The sequence below is a fragment of the Tiliqua scincoides genome, chromosome 3 (assembly GCF_035046505.1).
Source record: "Tiliqua scincoides isolate rTilSci1 chromosome 3, rTilSci1.hap2, whole genome shotgun sequence".
Lineage (NCBI taxonomy): Eukaryota > Metazoa > Chordata > Lepidosauria > Squamata > Scincidae > Tiliqua > Tiliqua scincoides.
The window spans coordinates 184,169,430-184,190,293 of record NC_089823.1 but is presented as its reverse complement, the minus strand read 5'-3'; the positions used below and the strand labels follow the sequence as shown (position 1 = coordinate 184,190,293).

At 44.2% G+C, this 20,864-nt stretch overlaps 1 protein-coding gene across 3 annotated transcripts in view; it reads right to left on the bottom strand.

Moving 5' to 3' along the window:
* Positions 1 to 19,617, bottom strand: part of XPNPEP1 (X-prolyl aminopeptidase 1) — a 48,178-nt gene extending 28,561 nt beyond the window's left edge. Inside the window, exons 1-4 of one of the 3 annotated variants that reach the window (XM_066619558.1) lie at positions 19,543 to 19,617; positions 10,244 to 10,364; positions 5,575 to 5,638; positions 136 to 240 (exon numbers count right to left, since the gene is read on the bottom strand). In XM_066619558.1, the coding sequence (XP_066475655.1) occupies positions 136 to 240; positions 5,575 to 5,638; positions 10,244 to 10,360 (286 nt within the window). In that variant the 5' untranslated portion in view covers positions 10,361 to 10,364; positions 19,543 to 19,617. Of the gene's footprint in view, positions 1 to 135; positions 267 to 5,574; positions 5,639 to 7,510; positions 7,573 to 10,243; positions 10,365 to 19,542 lie in introns of those variants that run through there. The other 2 variants (XM_066619559.1, XM_066619560.1) reach the window with 2 other exon arrangements.
* Positions 19,618 to 20,864: the final 1,247 nt, after the last annotated feature.

The following is a 20,864-nucleotide window of genomic DNA, read 5'->3' as shown; positions in this document are numbered from 1 at the left end:
CCTTGACTACCTCCCCACTGCAGGATTCAGCACATGCCACATTGGCACAGCTATGCCAGTGCTGGAAAGTTGGTTAGGATTGTGCCCTCAGGTAACTAGAGTTAAAGCAAAGCACTATTTTGGACTCTCACACACCCATCTTCATGAGCGTCCAGTTGGTGTCCATTTGCTGGGCAGCCTGAAGAAAGTAGCGTCCATCCGTCCACATAGCTGCATCCTGCTCTGTGACAATGGCGGTTCCTGCCAAGAGACAGAGAAGACAGAGCCTGCTTGGGATTAAAAGATACATATCTATGGACACAGAGTAAACAGATCTTGTTCATGTAATTGCCTAGACCTGTGGTTCTCACACATTTAGCACCAGGACCCACTTTTTAGAATGAGAACCTGTCAGGACCCACCAGAGTGATGTCATGACCGGAAGTGACATCATCAAGCAGGAAAATGGGGGGGGCAGTCCGAAGCTGCAATCTTACCCACACATACCCAAGAGTAAGTCTCATTGACTATCACTGTTAAAAGAATATATATAGTAGCTTGTTAAAAGTACAGGTCCCCAAATGCAGTCACATACCATGGGAGCATCAAGTCTAATATATTAAAAATAAAATACTGAAATCAATGGGGACCCACCTCAAATTGGCTTGCAACCCACCTAGTGACCCAAGGTTTGAGGAAACACTAGTCTACACTGTGCCAACACATGGTCAATTTTGTGCTAGCAGCTAGCTCATTTGATTAAATACAGGGAAAAGGCATTGAGCAGATTGAGGATAAATTTGCTCCAACAAGTCTCAAGCCCAGCCAAGGCGAAACTGAGTTTTGCAAAAAGTCTCAGCAGCAGAAAATCACCATGCTTTGCCCTGTAACTGCAGTTGTTTCTGCCTCCTCTCCCCCAATTCAAAGGGTTCCTTACCCTCTACCAGCTGGATCACACTGAGTATGTCTAGATTTGAGACTAAGATTTGAACACTGAGATTTGAAACATCCAATGCCATTCTTCACCCTCTTCAAGCTTCATCCATAGACAATAGTAATAGTCTGTACAGGTCCAGCCTATCTATACACAGATTTTTTATACACGGATTTGACTCAACACAAATGGCCCCCTGCAAATGAGAAGGAATGTGCTAATCCCTGGAAAAGGGGAAAATGCATCCCTTTAAAACCAGTTTAAAAAACTGAACAGTCCTTTAACATTAGCCTCCTTAATGAGAGAGAGAGGGCAGCTGGCTGACAATCCATCAATCCTTCTCTCTCTAGGCGACCCCTCCCCTCCCCCTGAGCAAGTGAAAGAAAGGGGTTCACTTTGCATTGGTGAAAGGAGGGGCTGAGTCTTCTTAATGACTCTTGTCTTACATCACCAAGGTCATCAAGGCTGTTTTTAAATCACCAGAGCAAAGAAAGTTTGTTTTTTAAATTGATTTGCTATAGTGCATTTTTTGCCATCCACCTGAGTGCTCAGAATGGAACCCTACTTAGTCTCAACCTGTACTTAGGCCAGACACAGGCTATGTTTTCCTTTCCAGCAGATGCCACTCAACCTACCATCCCCCCACCTCCTTGCCACAGTTTTCTGACCAGAAACACAGTAGCATCCTCTTGCAACACTCCTGAGTTAGCAAATGTACCAGAAGTTATACAAGCTAAGCAAGATAAGGTTTCAATGCAAAGACAGAGATGACAGTCAAACCTTGTTTATCCTGCATGCCTGAATAGGCAATGATATTTGTCATTTGGTCAAGTATTTAACTTTTTTTGAAGGGGGGAAGGAAAAATCATAAAGAATTGCTACCAGGCACCACGCCTGTTGTTTTTTAATGAAATATTTATCTTTAAAGATGTTAATAATATTGGGTATTTGAATAGAGAATAAAATGCATGACATTCTAGAAAACGTTCTGTGTACTGTAGAGCAGTGGTTCTCAAACAGTTTGTGTCAAGCTTCCCATGCCCCTTTAAAGAAGGGAAAGTGGCAGGGAAGCTATCCCTAGGATCATGTCCTTAAGGGGGACGTGTTTCCAGTTTCCAGGCAGTGCTTTGCAATGTCTTTGTTTGAAAATTCCAAGCCTTGGGGAGCCCTACAGAGGGCTGCCCGCACCTCCAGCAGCCCTAACTACTTAAATGTAAGCGCAAGTACTGGGGATCACATTGTTACCCTTTCCCCTCTCCTGCAAAGACTTACTGAAGAAGTAAAGCTCCCTCAAAGTTTGAGAACCACTGCTGTAGATGATGAAGAACTTCACACACAGGCAAAAAAAAAAAAGTAGAGAACCAGATCAAAGGGATCCAGAATGGTATCAAAACAGAACAAGCAACAACCAACATGGTACCTCTGTTAGAAAAAAAAGGCAAAATGTTTGGAGACGTCACTGCAGTCTAAGGGCCCAATCCTATCCAATTTTCCAGCACCAGTACAACTGTGATGCAGCCCCAAGGTAAGGGAACAAATGTTCCCATACCTTGAGGAGGCCTCTGTGTCTGCCTCCTCAACAAAATATGCAGTGCATGCCCTATTGACACGGCTACACTGGCACTGGATAGGATTGGGCCTTAAGCCTGGCATGTTAAACAAAAGGCCTGCAGGCTGAATGCAACCCCCGGAAGCCATCTATCCAACCCCTGTTATAACAGGGCTCTCCCAGCTTGATAACTGGGCTCTCTCATACCTTGAAAATATGAAAAAGATTTACACATTTTCTGCTGTTTGCAGCTGATGAGTTTCGATGCGAGAAAAAAATGCCAATTTCTGGCCATCATCTGCTTAATGATGTCCAGCCCTCAGCAGGCACCATGAATGCTAACTTTGGCTCTCTATATGAAATGAGTTTGACATCCCTGATCAAAGCCATGGGAATGAATAGGAGGACTCTATTCCTTGTGGTTTGAACACAATCAAGAGTGTTATCTCTGCAGTTTGGGTGCTTATGCCTTGATTTGGTTGCTTGTTAATCCATATTTTACAGTAAAAAGCAAATGAAACTCTACAAAACAGGTAACTTGGAGATCTTTGCAAGAGAGTTTAGGGGCACAGCTTGAAACAAAACCCAGATGTACTGGCTGCCGTTTAATGCTTTTAGTGACAGAATAAGTGAGATAAACAGGGGTCCCATCCCCCCATTAATTCTGTTTCAGTGCCCAGCAATTCCTAATGCAAAACGTTTTTTACGAAATTGGTCAATCAACATGTTTTAGCAATTATCCTTGATCTGCTGGACTACAAGCAATCTGTTTTCGTTGGCCTCAGAGAGGGGGAAAGAAAAGCAAGCTGCAATCACTATATGAAATGGTTAACAAGACTTTGTTTACTAGAGGGTCATCTGGGGGTCAGCAAAAGCTCATTACTACACTGATATTACATCATTGTTCCAGCTGGTGCAGATACTGAAATGGGAAGGAACAGCTCCAAACCCTTCCTTCACCTTTCTCTTTCTTCCCAGCATGCAAACTGCAGAGCAGAACTGTTTTCCAAAAATGAGCTAAGCAACCTCACACACCACTCAGCAAATGACACTAGCAGAGGTCTAAGGGCAAAGCAGACACTGTGGAGTACACCGAGTCTGCATGGCCGACCCAACTGCCTATCCTACATGGAGGAAAAGTAAAATGGCTTTACCATCACCACCCCTTCAGAAAGCTCTCAGCAGCAGCCAGGTTATTTGGGATTTATTCCTCCCCCCCCCCCCCCCAGCACATAAAAGCCTGAGAAAGTAGATACTATGTTGGCATCTCTCCCGGAAGATTAAATTTGTTTTAAAGCTACATTTATTCAAATCTATAAAAACTGAAAGGCTAAATCAAAACAGATTAATCAGACTACTCTAGGACTGACTAAATGAGAGTTTTGGATGCATATGGAAGTAGCCAAGAAGTTTGGCCAGCACGTACGCAGTTACACTCTCACCTTGCAAGGTGCACGGTGACACAACATCACAGCAAAACAACATATATTTGCTTGGTTGCTGAACAAAGGGGTCATTTAATGTCTAATTATTAGAGAGTGGTTTCACTATAAAGAGGGGAGATAAAGAGCCCTATTCACGTGTTATGCTCAGTGTGTGTACAATCTATGTGTAGAGTACATGAGTGTTGAACTCTATGTGCATGGAGTTATTCACACATTTTAACACATGCAGAGCAGTATAAGTGATGGGCAGCCCAATCCTATGCTTCCTAAGCACCCACGGCTAAGGCAGTGCCGAAATGGCAACCGCTGCATCCAATGGGGCAGGGAAGCAGCGCCAGGTCTCCTTGGGGTAAGGTAACAAATGTTCCCTTACTTTGTGTAGCGGCCACAAGGCCCCAATGGGTCTCCTCAGATCTGCGCCTACTGTTGAGGGGGCGCAGAAATGAGGAGACCCGTGTCAGCTTTCCTGGCCCCGGCAGAGTCTTCCGCATCTCCGTCCCAGGCCTGCTTTTCCCCTCCCCTGCCCAGTTCTGCCCCCTCCCGGCCCTCCCCCTGCCCCAGAAAGGTCTGCTGCCAACCAACGGGAGAATTTACCACCAGGAGCCCTCGCCATTCATCCTGTGGCACCACAGCCCCATGCCAACTGATGCCGGGCCCAGCGCTGGTGGTGCGCCAATATCTCTGGCACAGAAGAGCCTTATGGCATTTTTCGCGACAGTCAGGCAGTAGCGCAGCCCACAGGACTGCGCCCCAGAGTCTACGTTTTTCAAGGATCCAAAATACTGATTGACTGTAAAAATGAACACTGTCTAGTGAACCATATGAAAATATGTCTATGCATGTATATACCTATATAAATATGCATGGAATTTGAATCGCCCTAGAGAAGCAGGCAGAAACACAGACCTAGGGCTACTTCATATACGACAATTTTATTTTTTTGTACAAAAGCATATGTCATTGCTTGTGACGTACACTGCAAGTGCTTATTTTCCATGTGTATGTGGGGCTTCTAAACAGTAAAACAGACAATCAGAAGTATACATTGTGTGATATATGTGTTGCTGGGCTGTACCACTTCAGACAGGAAACAGGGGATTGAAGCTTAGAAAGCTCCTTCACACAACTCTTGTGTGTATGGAATATTTTATATAGGGGAGCAGAGCCGTCATTAGAAAGGTGTGGGCCCAGGGCAACTCAACCATTGTGCCCCTCCCCATTATGGGCACATACTGGTAATGAAAGAATGGGGCCCAGGGCAGCAGCTCCAGTTGCCCTACCCAAGGGATGGCTCTGTAGAAGAGCATGTACAATCTGATCCTTCCACCTGCAGTCTGAAAATACTCAGACTTGAAAAAAAGATATAGAACATGAGATTTCTGCTCTTCTGTTTTACCTCAAATAAAGCATTTTTTAGCATTTTCAGTGCAACAGCAAAAAAGTTTCTGCCTTTGCAGAAATAATCTCCCATCGGACAGAAAAAGAAAGTATTTTCAGCTACATACTGAACTGAAAGAAAAACACATAGCAGCTTAGCAAGTCTCCATAACTGCAGTGTGAGTTGGAAAGGTTCACATCGGAGGCCCTGATCATCTGAGGAGGAGCTTGGCATTCAAAGTTGAAGAGCTGCCAAGCTGCAAGTGTCAAACACAGGTCTGGGAACATACCTGCTGAGCCATCAAACCCACAGATGAACTCTCGTCGGCAGTCACAAGGTGCAATGTACTCACTCTGGAGAAGGTAAAAGAAAAAGAAATGTGAGCTTTGTTACAAACAGCAGCACCAGTGCTCCCAAATCAGCGGATGATAAACAGAGATTACGTTTGCTCTCCTACCGAGTGTTCTTTCAAAAATAAATATACAGACATTTAAAAATCTTGACATCTTCATTGTTACCTTTAACAATGTTACCATTGTTCAGTATCTTTAAAAATACAGCTGTTCCATCCATTTAAATCCTATTATTCTTCATATGCCTGTTTGTTTACGTCAAACCTACAGTCCCTTTTCCTCTGACCTGTCTCCAAGCACCTCTGAGTTTGCCCATGTTTATTTCACTCTAGGCCACACAACTGACCAGCCAAGCAAACCAGGCCTTTGATGTGGTGACTTGAGTGGAAGGAACTGTCCTAGTATCTTCTGATCTCAGAAACTGACATTTATGGGGCTTTCAACCTGTAAACCTTGCTTGGTTTACTGGCATCCTCTAACTAGGCTTTATAAGAAGGGCTTGCAGGCATGCCTTTTCTGAAAAGTTTTCCATTAAGAATCTCAGCCATAGCTACAAACTGTCCCAGCCCAAACCTTTTCAATGAACCCAAGACAGACAGGCCTAGAAAACTGCATTGCCCTAAATACTCCACACTACTCAGAATCCAGCTGCACAGAATCTACATCTGCTTTCATATCCCTTTACCTTCCTGCCCGTGCTCCACGTTGACACCAGCTAGTGGACAGGATCTAGCCCGTGGGCCATAGGATGCTGATCCCTACTCTAATATCTGACAGAGAATACTGGGAAGTGGAGGCAGTACTGTATGTACAGCAAGGGAGAGAGGTAAGTGAAGCAGGCAGGGGTTGGGGGGTTACTTCTCTTGCTTGACATCTAGCTCTACCACTTCTTCTACCTTCCTTTTTTAATGGTCAGTAGAGGAAAATCTGGGAGACCATAATTCTCTTCCCAACCATTAGATGAAGGAACAGCAGCAGCATTACCCAATATAGAAAAGTAAATCCTCCCCCCCCCCCCAATCTGTTTCATTTACCACCACTTCCTCAAATGGTCACAAAGGGAATTCTGGGCCATTAAAAGAGGAGGCAATGACAGCAACACAGTAGCAGCAGCAGCGGATGCCGAAGGAGAAAGGCAAGCCCTCCCCATCCATTATGCACCACTGCACAAGAAGAGGATGGAGCCAGTCTGAACTTCAAGGAGATAGCAGACTGGGGGAGGCAGTGGATGGGTGTGGAGTTCCCACAACTCCCTGCCTGATACAGGAGTTTTCAGTTCCTGCCATGGACCAGCCACCCCAGTGAGGGGCATACTAGTTCAGGACTGCATGCTACTCTCTACAGTCCATACCCCTACCTTATTCCATAGTTTCTTATGGGATAAAACCCCTCTTTAAGTCCAGTGTAGGGCACAGATGTACAAACAATTCCCATTAACCCCTATCTATATTATTTCTTATAGGAGGAATTTCTCTTTGTAAGTCATTTTGCTAAAAGCCCAAGCTTTCCAGCCCGGCTTATAAAGGGGATCTCCTGTAAATAAGGGACAAGGCTCTGGTGAAGTCATGGCATGCAATAAATCTAAGAGGTGCAGACTAAGCAGTTTTTCAGTGTTTGTGTCCATTCAGCTCACTGCCCAGCGTAAACCTGATCAACTTGCCCAGCAGGAAAGCTCCACACACAGCGTGTTTGCATTACAGCATTCCCCAAAGAGACACAAAGAATCCTGCAAGTCATGCCCCTGGATTCACAGGAGCATGTTAAAAAGCCTCACAAGTGTAACTAGAGCTACAGAGAAGCAGCCTCAGGCAGGGAAGGAGAAATGCATAGCAACTGAAAAAAGAAACAAACAAAAGGAGCCCAAACTCTCACCTGTTGCAACTGAGACTGAAATAAATGCATGCCTGTTTTGTTTCCCCACTCTGTAAAGACAAAGGAGACACTGCACTGGGCAGAGAAGCACTGTTTCCTCTGCATATAATACAAAACATTTTGCAAGGATGTTGAGCCCAAACAAATGTGTTTTTCACATGATCACAAGTGACGTGTTTCATCTAGCTCTCTGTACCGTGCCAGTCTCTGCACCACGGACGGCCAAGTCACATGTTCCACCTTGGGGGAGTTTCCTTTCCCATACATGATGCCCTCCATAGTCATCACAGGAAACCAAACAAGACAAAATGTTGGAGCTCAGTTGGTTCCAGTTTCTAATTCAACAGGTGACCCCAACAGCAAAAAACTTTTTAAGTGTTCACAGTCATGCATTTATTCATCTGGATAAATGTTCTCCTGTTCTCTCCTGTTCTTCAGTCCAAATGTTCTCAGAGCAGCTAACAATTCTTAAAAACGCAATAAAAACAACTGTTGTAAAACAAACAGAGCAGCCCAAAGATATGCCAGTATAAACAGGGCCTTCTATGTAGTGGCATCAACTTTACGGCATTTCCTTCCTCTTAGTTTACAAACTGCTCCCTCGGGGCCAAAAAACATTTCTTTTCAGACTAGCCTTCTGATTTTATTATGGTTATTTTAATATTGGGTGTACTGTAGATTTTATAGGGATGTTTTATTAGTGACTGGCATTTTACAGGCTTTGCCCTTCTACTCTTTTATTAAGAGGTGACTGCTGCTGGTTTGTGGTTTATTTGTTATGTTTTATGGTTTGCTATTTTAATTCAATGAACTGCTATGTTTTAAGTTATGAAGTGTTTTTATAATTTTACGGTTCTGGAAGCCACTTTGAGCGCCCTTTGGGAAGAAAAGCGGGTACAAATTGAATGAATGAATGAAATAGGCAGGTTAAAACCACAATCTGTGAAGCTAACAAAATCCAAAACACCCGAGTGTCTGGGACTGAAAAGACATCAGACTTGGCAGCAGGTGAGCTCCCCGGGGACAGCACTTCACAGTTAGATGCCAGAATTCAGGCAGTCCTGCCCACTATCACCAGTTGTCTTATCCCTGAAGGCAAGAGTGTTCAGAAAACCTCTGAGAATGCTTCAGTGTTGAAGCAAGTTACAACAGAAACCAAATCTGTAGGAGTGAATAGTGTGTCTGACTGCTTCACCCATGCTGTTTTTCAACCCACATTTGCAAAAGAACAAATAATCTCAAAAACTCTCATGGGTAATTCAGCCTCATTGCAAGAGCATCCAGGGCTGTGGCACCTATATTTATGGGCAATGGGTAAACCCTGTTTGTTTTAAATTCTATAGCCTCTGTTAAAGCAATTGTTTTACTTTACATATGCCATAAATCTTCTAAAGCAGAAATGAATGAGAATATAGCAACAACAGCACCACTGCAACCAGAGCCCTGATATTTATTTAAAACACTTTTAGAACACCTTTCTTCTGGGGGATTCCAAGGCAGTTTCCAAAATAAAGCAATACACAATTATTTTTTAAATATTGAAAAGAAAAAATGACGTTAACAATCAACCAAGGCTGGCTCTGATGTGGCTCGAGAGCATTTTTTTTAAGGTCCCTGGGCGATGGAAAGCCTTTTCATTCTTGCAATTTCTAACTCTGACATTCAGACAGAATGGTAGCAACTTCCACAGGTGCTAGATGGAAAGGCAATTGAAAAAGCAGGCAAATCCACCTAATTAGCCGGGGGGGGGGGGGGTAATTGACCTGGGCTCAGTCACATCTAGTACTGAGACATTACTCACTGAGCACCAAGAGGTTACTCTAAGGAAGGACAGACAACCAGCATGAGATGGGCACCACAACCTGCAATCATCAGGTTCTTGTTTTAGACCTAGCTAAGATCAAATATTTAAGTTTAAATCTCTAGGAGCATGGTTCAAGTTCAGGCCAGTGCATTAAGAAAATGTTTTAATTCAAAACATTAAGAAAATGTTTTCTTAAACAGTTTACAAATAAATGATTGAAACTTTTACAAATAAGTACACATAATTCAAACTTTTCTTTGCCTGTTCCCCTTCCTCAAATTCCTAGTCATCCCATTTTCAATTTCCCCTTCCTCTCTTTGAGGTCAATACATCTCCCTCTGTCTCCTTCTTGCCCTCCACATGTATCCATTCTTTAAAAAAAAAAAAAAACATAATGCACATCCTTCTCAGTTGTGATGCTTGGTTTGCAGAATTCTTTCACCAAAAAAGTCTTACCTAAGCACCTCTGCTGTGATCTTCCCAGCCCCAGGAGAAGACACTTTCATTCTGCTAGGTTGTTTACATTGTTTTAAACTTCTGCTTTTAATCCACTGTTTTACTATCTTGTGGCTGTGATATCAGGGTTTGATGCATGTGCTTGTTTTTGCATAAACCGCCCTGGAAACATTATCAAAGGGCATGCCAGCATGTTTTAAACAATAATAATAAATGTGGCCACTTTGCTTGTTTCTCATGCTTCTAGTACTGGGCCAAAAGCACAGGAAGTTGCCATCTGGACATACCTCCTTAAAGGATTACTACATAAAGCCATTCTTAGTTGTAAGAAGTGGCTTTGGCTCCCTTTCATATCCCACAAGAGATGTGATAACTATGCTCTGTAAATAAAGCAGGCCAGGCCGGAGAGCCTTCACCCTTGGCTTTTATAAAGGCGTTCCAATCGTAGAAAACAATCCTACCAAATCCCATACCTGATGCGCATCTCCTGAGGGCACGATGTAAGCCTGGATTGATTCTGGAACATACTTGGCATTTTTCATTGTCTGCCGCAGCCGCCTAAGCAGTTCGGTTGTGACTTTTGGTGCCATGGTCCTACCCAAAATTAAAAGCCAAACAAAGTGTTAGTTACAGTCCTGGGGAACCTGGAGTCAAGATCTTTCAAATACCACACCAAATTTGTTCAACTAGAATTTGCATGACGAATTGCCTGCTTGGACCATCCACCTCACCACATGCATTCCTTATGCCGATAGACTCTAGAGCGGGGGTGGCCAAACCGTGGCTTGTGAGCCACGTGCGGCTTTTTGACATTTGATGTGTGGCTCACAGAAATAAGTTGACTGAGTTCCTTTTTGCATCACAAATATAAAAGGCAAATTAAAAAAATTTTCAAGCTTTATTCACTGGGTATAAACTGAGAGTCTACGGAATTAAAACATAAGTTTAATGTTCATAGTGAGTACAACTGGCCCTCCTTATCCACGGTCTCACCACCATGGGATTTGACTAAACACAGGTGCTGACCTGTGGCTGGAGTGCCTCAGAGACCTCCAGTCCCTTCCAATCCTGTCCCAAGGTCTTCTGAGGTCCCCTCCACCCACGGATTTGAATATCTGTGGATTTTGGAACCTGCAGGGAGACCTGGAACAGATTCCCCATGGACATTGACAGCCTACTGTAAGAATTTAAATGCCTCTTAAATATTGAGGCTCTCCATATCTCCTTCTCTCTTGTGACTCTCAGATATCTAAAGTTGATCTTATGTGGCTCTTACATTAACCCATTTTTGCCCAGCTCACAAGTGTACACATTTGGTCCCTGTTGTATATATGCAATGTTAGGCAGAAATGGGTTAAGCAAGTTTGGCCGCACCTGCTCTAGAGCAACCAGGGTAGAGTGTGCCTGGCCTCTCCACTGGTCCCACATCATGCTTTCCCCACTTATAGACCTTGCATCTGAAATGTTGGCTCACTTGGCAGAGAGTGTCTGAGGAAAGGCAGATTGGAGGAAGTGCAGTGCGAGAAAAAGTACCAGGCGATAAAGAGCAGCAGATGCTTGGAGGATTAGAGAAGAAGGACACAGAACAGGAAGGAAACAATTCACAAGCTGCTGTTGCTTTCAGCCATGAAAATGTTCCTGGAGTCTGTTAATACTTAGTACCTTCCATCATATTGTCGGCTTGGCAGTAACAACTAGCAGGACCTCATAAACCCCTGTTTCAGTTACTATTTCCCAAGCCAAAGAAAGCATTTCATTATTTAAGTCTTGATCTAGCATCCCTATCCAAATCATGTTCCATATCTCCTTCTCAAATGAGTGCATGCCAAGTTAAGAGACTCAACAGAATTATCACTTTTAACCATGATAACTAGCAAAAGAACACACTTTCAGACTCCAAATGGTGCTCCAACTCTGCCTTCACTGTGTCTACCAAGCACCAAGCTGAAGGACCAAATGCTTTTACGTGGTATATCCCATCATGCTCCAGGTTCACCCATTCTAACTCTAGGAGGTTAGAGCAGTATTGTTTGTCCTCCACTGTAAAGAGACCACAGCTCAGTGGCAATCCTTTGCATACCAAAGGCCCCAGTTTCAATCCCAAATGCCACCATTTAGAGTAGAAAAGAAAAACACATCTCTGAAACCTGCTGCCAGTCACTGGAAGTCAAAACTGAACTAAATGGTCTAACAGTCTGACTCAGCAAAATGCAGGTTCCTATGATCCACAGGATCTGTGCCATACACATAAATTAACATCTGAAACTGGAAAATTATTCTTTTTGTGTTTTCAAACAGGTAAAAGCCCTGATGAGAAAAATTAACAAGGAAGGAAGAGGATCTCTGGTAAGATGTAAGATCTGCTTTTGGCAAGCCAGGCTTCTGCAGTGACCAGACCCATGGGGTCATCCCCTCCAACTGGTCTTAGTTGGACAGATATGAAGAAACAAATCAGTTGTCTCCAAGCATTTGTGAATGGGAATTCTTTTTGCTGTTCTCTTTGAAACTCTCAGAAGTGGGGAGAGGTCAACAGTTCATGGTGCTCTACACAGCCATCTACACATTCTGCCTGTTTCTCATGCCCTTAATGCAGCTCTAATTATGGAAGTTATAAACTTCATCTTGACTGTTGCCATGTGTCCTCTACTTAAGGACAATCCAGACCTAAAAAACACAAGACTACTCTGTATACCAAAACTGCCACACACACAAAAATCCCAAAGTTTCTATGTGGTTTCTGGTGTTTCACTGACTTGAGACAGTGTTCTTAGGAAATTTAGTCATCACTGCTCACATGGTGAACTAAAAACAAACAAACAAAAACAGAAAGGACAAGCACAATGAAGTGTTGTTATGCCTTTTACAGACACACACAAAATGAAGACATCTGAAAAAATGAAAGTTCAGCTCCTCTAAAACATTCATTCATGGCATCAATTCTAGTATACAGTGTTTCTCAAACGGTGAGTCGCAGGCCAATTTCAGGTGGGTCCCCATTCATTTCAATGTCTACTTTATTTTTAATATATTAGACTTGATGCTACCATGGTACGTGACTGCTTTTGGGAAAATGTTACAGGTCTGTACTTTTAACAGGCTACTATGTATATGCTGTTAATGATAATCAATGGGGATTACTACTGGATAACTGCTTGGGAGGGTTAGGAAGGGGTTCTTCTTTATTTTAAACATATTTATTGTAAATTTTTAATTTACTTACTTGATTTGATTTTGTCGTATGGGGCGGTTAAAAAATTTTCCTACTTAATTTGGCAATGACATCACTTCCAGGTTAATGACATCACTTCTGGTGGGTTTCAACAGACTGTCATTCTGAAAAGTGGGTCTGGGTGCTAAAAGGTTTGAGAACCACTGCTATAATAAAAAGCAAAGCACAACATCTCTGCTTTCCACAAGAATGCCTACATGGGCTAATTTGCTGTTAAGTAGTTCTTCCATGTCTGTAACTCAGAATTACATGAGCAGGCTTTGGGGCTAACTGTGCATCCCCAAATGACTCCATTGCCCTGGAGAACTGAAGGCAGTTATGGCCATTCCATTACTGAACAGTTCACATGGAATATTCAATACAAGGCATGCAGGCACATCCTCAGATTGATCCATTAACACATCTGCATAATTAACTCCACATTCACAAAGTGTTGTGATGTACATCCACAGATATCAATTGGCATTTGAAAGAGGGGAGGGGGGGACTAGACTAGCACATGCTTCATGATGGAACTGGCCCTAAGTAAACTGGTACCAGGTCACTCTAAAATCCAGCTGAGATGCAAACGTAAGACATGGTTTAGTGCTATATGAATGAATGTAAAAATCAGACCACAGTTTGATATCCTGGCTAATTAACTGCAATTAGTTCGCAAGCTAGTTTCCCAAGCTGGAGTTTGCACTTTACATGAAAACAAAAGCCTCCACTATCTTCCTCTTGCACACAAGAGGGGAGGAGAGAAGAAGGGGGAAGCCTGAAAGACTGCAGCTTCTTCAGATTCATTCAAATAGCATGCAGCTATGGACTAGCATTACCTCTGAACCGGACCAAAGTTTCATTCAGCACTGTGCTGAAGCAAGAAGTTCATTCTTTGCTTTGACATTATTTTAAATAATAATAAAGTCAGCCCAAACTACCTGGCTAGGTAAGCATATTCCAAAAGAGACACACTGCTGTCCCACTAAGCGCTGCTCTGCAGAGCTCCCTTCAGCAAATGCAGTTTGTTTTTTTTCACTCCACTGTGATAAGGAAAAAACATGCCTGTGGAAATTCATACTTCTCCCACTGACTTAAGGAAATGCAAACCCTTCTGGATTATAATCACCTTATGTCCTGTGTGTCTGTCAGATGTTTTGCAACCACAGGGCAGCCCCCTACAGTAACCCACCATAACTGTATTCCGTCTGAACTTTCAATAATACCTTATAATAACCATGAGGTTCATTCAGGCAACTGATGCCTGACAGACATTCAATAGCTAATGGACTTGCCTGCAAGTCTCCAGCCCGCTGCTCTTTCGTAGCTATTGACTGGCTAATGAAGTAGAAACTGCCTTCAGCAATCAAAGCTCCACATTTAACATGGGGTCTACTACATGCTAACCAAACCTTGGTAAGAGGGAATGAAGTGCAGATTCAAAGTCATTCACTTTTAACGGCCTAATTAGATGTGGTGTCAGAAGATCCACAACCAGATTTTCTACTATTTCTCCCCATACATAAAGAAAGTTAGGCAGAATTGAACTGGAACCCTGTGCAGTGGTGATGGTGAACCTTTTCTCCCAGGTCATTTTTCTTAACTGAATTGCGCATCACCAAAGCTGATATATGCCACATGTTGGTAGGGGAAGGGGAGGCAGGGAATGATGGGACATAATACTTACAGGTTTTCCCCAGTGGGGCAATCCAAATGGGGTAGGAGAAATTCAGGTTTGGAAAACAACGAAAAGGGAGATAAATTAAATTCCCCACCCTGCCAGCACTGCAGCCAAAATCTAATCTGACTATGCCCATTCCTGGCCCCCACAGGGGCAGCTGCTCTTATCTTTGAAGAAAAAAAAAAAAAAAAGAATAGAGACTTGAACCTACTTCCTCCTTAAAACACTCCAGAGAAGACACAATTATTCTCTCTGGGGTCTCAAGACATCCTCTGACAGTCCAGCTGGACTATTATATTCTCAAACCATCCTTTCCTTCAGAGGAAACCCCCCCCTCCCATTCCATTCCTGCCTCAAGAGCTCTAAAATGAACTCCAAATGGTGTTTCTCTAACATCTGCAGCAAAAGAATTGTCCTTTTCCTCCCTTCTATCTTCCTTGGGTGGTCACTTGGTCCAATTCCATTGTATTCCCAAAGATACAGATTATCTTACATAAGAACATAAGAACAGCCCCACTGGATCAGGCCATAGGCCCATCTAGTCCAGCTTCCTGTATCTCACAGCGGCCCACCAAATGCCCCAGGGAGCACAACAGATAACAAGAGACCTCATCCTAGTGCCCTCCCTTGCATCTGGCATTCTGACATAACCCATTTCTAAAATCAGGAGGTTGCGCATACACATCATGGCTTGTACCCCATAATGGATTTTTCCTCCAGAAACTTGTCCAATCCCTTTTTAAAGGCGTCTAGGCTAGATGCCAGCACCACATCCTGTGGCAAGGAGTTCCACAGACCGACCACACGCTGAGTAAAGAAATATTTTCTTTTGTCTGTCCTAACCCACCCAACACTCAATTTTAGTGGATGTCCCCTGGTTCTGGTATTATGTGAGAGTGTAAAGAGCATCTCCCTATCCACTCTGTCCATCCCCTGCATAATTTTGTATGTCTCAATCATGTCCCCCCTCAGGCGTCTCTTTTCTAGGCTGAAGAGGCCCAAACGCCGTAGACTTTCCTTATAAGGAAGGTGCCCCAGCCCCGTAATCATCTTAGTCGCTCTCTTTTGCACCTTTTCCATTTCCACTATGTCTTTTTTGAGATGCGGCGACCAGAACTGGACACAATACTCCAGGTGTGGCCTTACCATAGATTTGTACAACGGCATTATAATACTAGCCGTTTTGTTCTCAATACCCTTCCTAATGATCCCAAGCATAGAACTGGCCTTCTTCACTGCCGCCGCACATTGGGTCGACACTTTCATCGACCTGTCCACCACCACCCCAAGATCTCTCTCCTGATCTGTCACAGACAGCTCAGAACCCATCAGCCTATATCTAAAGTTTTGATTTTTTGCCCCAATGTGCATGACTTTACACTTACTGACTTACACTTATCTTGATCACTTTTGCAGTACTAATTATAATCAAGTACTATGTTTAATGCTTCCCTTGCTCTCATTTGCCCCTTTGATATTTAAAGTCAAACAAAATCAAAATTAAAATTAAATGAGTTTTCTCATCAGCGTAAAATGCAGCCCAAAAAAATATTCCTTTTGCACCTCCAAAACCGTGAACCTGTTACCTGCCCTGTGTGGTTTTCTCCCCAGATCTCAGGTTTTCCAGCCTTTGACAGCACAAATAAAACTGTACTCTGCTCTTGGCTTGCTCCTCAGCAAGGGCACAACTTCAAAAGCACAGAGACTTTGTCCCTCTTCCCACAATGACTTAGGGCACGATAATGATTGTTGCAGAGATAGGATAGTTCCAATTCACAACAGAAATCAGTGTTGCACAATGCATAGACAGCTGAGAGAGAAAGAAAGAAAGAAAGAAAGAAAGAAAGAAAGAAAGAAAGAAAGAAAGAAAGAAAGAAAGAAAGAAAGAAAGAAAGAAAGAAAGAAAGAAAGAAAGAAAGAAAGAAAGAAAGAAAGAAAGAAAGAAAGAAAGAAAGACCAGGAGACTTGGGCTCAAACAGCTGCTTAGACATAAATTCCCCCCACCAGGATAATAATTTATTATTATTAATAAATTATTTCTTATTGTATATAATATATATATATTATAATATTTTTATTCAGATCATAATTTCTATGTGTATTCATTTCTTCATCACAGGTTTGCTGTGAAGATAAAATACAATTTATCCATGTATGCTGTCCTGAGCTCACTGAGAGAAGGATAAAAAAGTTCTAAGGCTCCAAGCCATTTTCAGTCATCACCTTAGATTTCATACCAGAATTTCTAGTGATAAGAAGAAATACTAAGGACACACACACGGGGGGGGGGGGGGGGGAGTAGTCCCTACTTAAGTACAGGCTAGGTTCCAGATGTCTTGACTTCAGTTAAAACAGTAGTTATTTATGCAACATAAACAAAATTGTGAACAACTTCCTGTAGTGATTGAAAAAACAGTGTAGACATATTTCTATTAATCTCTATAAAAGAAAATAATTCACTCCCTAGTGACTGTACACTTTGTGAAACCCTGCTTTTTTTGTTGCATACTGTACAAATTGGCCTTAGAGCAGCGTTTCTCAACAGTGGTACTTGAGGTGATGTCCAGTGGTACACGCAGGACCTCCAGACCCCCACCGCCGGGCAGCAAGACCAGCAACAAGCAGCAGTAGGAGGCTTGGCTCATCCGGCAGAGCTTCCAATGTGTGCTTGGAAAAGCCCTCCCATCCGCCCTGAGCTTCTTACAGGTGTTTGTAGCATTGCGTCTGGCCTCCCAATGCAGAAGTAACTGATGTCATCACCAGTTACTTCCAATGGTACTTCCAATAGGTAGACCACATGAAGTGATATGACAGGGAATAAGCGTTCTGAAATGCTGCCTTAGAGCAGCTTAGATGGGAGGGTCTGCATTTGTATTAATTGCATTTTACAATGCAACAAGTTACAACCTGCATTTGTAATTGGCGAGGAAGAGTTGTTGTTGGCATCCTTCAGTCTTGGAAGACTATGGTGTCATGCTCTGAATGGTGGTTCTGGAACAGAGTGTCCTCTCCAGTGCGCGAAGCCTGGGTAAAGTAGGTATGGAGGATAGGCTGTTACCCATGCAGCAAATCGCCCCTCTCCACGTCGCTGAAATGGTCCAGTGGAAAGGCAGAAGCCAATACGGTTGGTTCCAGCAGCGTTGCAGGAGTTGCCAGAACGTGACTGTATTCAACCATGAACTGCCTCAGGGACTCCGGCTCCAGATTTTGCCTTGAGGTTGACTCCTGAAGCCTCTTCCATAACTGGATGTAGCCACAAGGCAGTGGAGGTTTGGGATCAGAGTTTTCCTTCTCTCAGATGAGCTGCCTTCCCAGGCTGACGAGTCCCATCTACCCGGTGGCTGTTTAGTCGCCTCTTACAACAAGTACAGCCAAACTGAGGGCCTATTCTTATCCCCAGCCCCCAGACGAAGAGTACAGTTCTACTAAGTACTGTCCTGGCTCTCCTTTACCCACTACTTCATCAGCCTGCCAGAACGCAGCATCTCTCTCCCTCGTAAAAACCTGCGTGAAAATGGACAGCGCCTGCACAAAAGTGCAATGTGGTTGATCCTTATAATCTCATGAACAATAGACGTTTTAAAACTTGTCTGATCTCAGCAATATTTAAGTCTAAACAAGAACATGTTGCCTAGAGACCACTTCCTAAACTTGAGGACTAACTGGTCAACAGAAGGTAGTGTCTCCTTTGCTGTAGCGCAGTGCTTCTCAATGCTGCTTCCCCAACGTACCACTTGCCACTGCACTGATCTCAGAGCTACCACCAGAAGTGACTGACGATGATGACATCACCAGTTACTTCTGGATTTGGAGACCACAATGGGAGCTTCCAAGGTCAGTAAGAGGCTCAGGGTGGATGAGCAGGCAAGCTTTTTTTTGTGCTTGAAAACCGTGCACTAGAGCTCTGCCCACCAGTTTGAGCTTCCTATCACCATTGGAAGCTCCCGTTGTGGTCTCACTGCTGGGCGGTGGGTACTGTACGTATCACCCCACCAGTGGTACACGTATTACCAGTTGAGAAACCCTGTGTAGCATCCTATACTTAAAAGTGGTTTCACTTCCATTAATAGAATAAAATAGCTTATTTTTTTTAAAGCACGTTTATTTTCAGGTCCATCAGAGGATTCAAAAGCTTCTCTCATCAATGGAAAATGAAAGAGCAATCATTAGGAAATGGGTTCTCATACAGTCAAGGTTTATGCATCTATCTACTTAAAGCTATGCCTATTTAAGGGAATAAGCCCCACTTGAGTTTATTGGGATTCAGAGCCCAATCCTATGAGGCTCACTCCCAGGTAACAGTGGATAGGATTGCAGTCAGGCAGTCCAATCCCGTGCATGTCTACTCAGAAGTAAGTCCCATTAATGTCACTGGGGCTTACTCCCAGGAAAGTGGGGATAGGATTGGGCTGTTACTTCTGAATGCATACAGAAAGATTAAAACTGGAGATTGACAGCCCAATCCTATCCCCACTTACCTGGGAGTAAGCCCCATTGACACTAATGGGACTTACTTCTGAGTAGACAGGCACAGGCTAGGGCTGTCATGCACAGCAGCTTCTTTATCAGGTTCCCTTAAGAAAAGCTAAGATAGCAATCGTGTTCACACGTTCTTGGGAGCAAGCCCCATTGAATACAGTGGGACTTGTGTCTGCAGTCATGCATAGGATGGTGCTACAAGACAAGCCTGGAAGAGGAGCAAGGGCTTGCCTTCTTGGGAAACATTCCTGGAAATGGGGCTGCGAGTGCATCATTTCCAGCTGCCTTCAGCGCTGGGTCTCCTTCCTCTCCCTGGGAAGAGGGCATCCCTCTACTCGTCACCCACTCACACGTGCACGCAACCCCCCTTTGTGCAAAGGACAGCATGAAACGACCAGCCTCACCTGCTGCCTGCTCTTCCTGCCCCCCGACTTCAGCGCTTCCTGGAGGCTGCCATGCAAAACTGACGTCTCAGCCCCGTCAGCCACCGAGGCGGGCTCTGGGGCGGAGCCGGCAGAAGCCGCCTTCGCTTCGCCACGCAGTGATGTCACCGCGGCTCCCATTCATGCGGGCTGGGCCCGGCCGGGCTCCCCGGCTCTTCTCAGGTCCTGCTGTACTGCTCCTCCTGCTTCGAGTTCGAGCAGATTAAAGCGGGCTGCCGAGAGAGGACGTGAAACAGCAGAGCCCAGCTGGGCTTTCCTCCCCCCCCCTTGGAGGGTTTCTCTGGCTCTTAGGCTGCAATCCTCTCCATATCTACCTGGCAGTGACTCCTTTCACTACAATGGGACTTAGGCTGCAGTCCTATCCACACTTAAGTGGCAGTGAGCCCCATTGACTACAGTGGGACAGGCTGCAGTCCTATCCACACTTACCTGGCAGTGAGTCCCATTGACTACAATGGGACATAGGCTGCAATCCTATCCACACTTACCTGGCAGTGAGCCCCATTGACTACAGTGGGACTTAGGCTGCAGTCCTATCCACACTTACCTGGGAGTGAGCCCCATTGACTACAATGGGACTTAGGCTGCAGTCCTATCCACGCTTACCTGGGAGTGAGCCCCATTGACTACAATGGGACTTAGGCTGCAGTCCTATCCACACTTACCTGGCAGTGAGCCCCATTGACTACAATGGGACTTAGGCTGCAGTCCTATCCACGCTTACCTGGGAGTGAGCCCCATTGACTACAATGGGACTTAGGCTGCAGTCCTATCCACACTTACCTGGGAGTGAGCCCCATTGACTACAATGGGACTTAGGCTGCAGTCCTATCCACACTTACCTGGCAGTGAGCCCCATTGACTACAATGGAACTTAGGCTGCAATCCTATCCACACTTACCTGGGCGTGAGCCCCATTCGCTATAATGGGACTTAAAGCCCAATCCTATCCACACTTTCCTGTGAGTAAGCCCCATTGACTCTAATGGGACTTACTTCTGAGTAGACATGCATAGGATTGGGCTGTTAGGCTGCAATCCTATCCACCCTTACCAGGCAGTGAGCCCCTTTGACTACAATGGGACTTGGGCTGCAATCTTATCCACACTTACCTGGGAATAAGTCCCACTGAACTCAATGAGGCTTACCTCTGAGTATACATGCATAGGACTGGGCTGCTTGAGCAGATATGCATAGGATTGGGCTCCAACACAGGCAGACAGGTAACTGGTGGATCAGTTCTTTCAATGAATCCTACTTCGACCTACTATCTCTGTTGATTT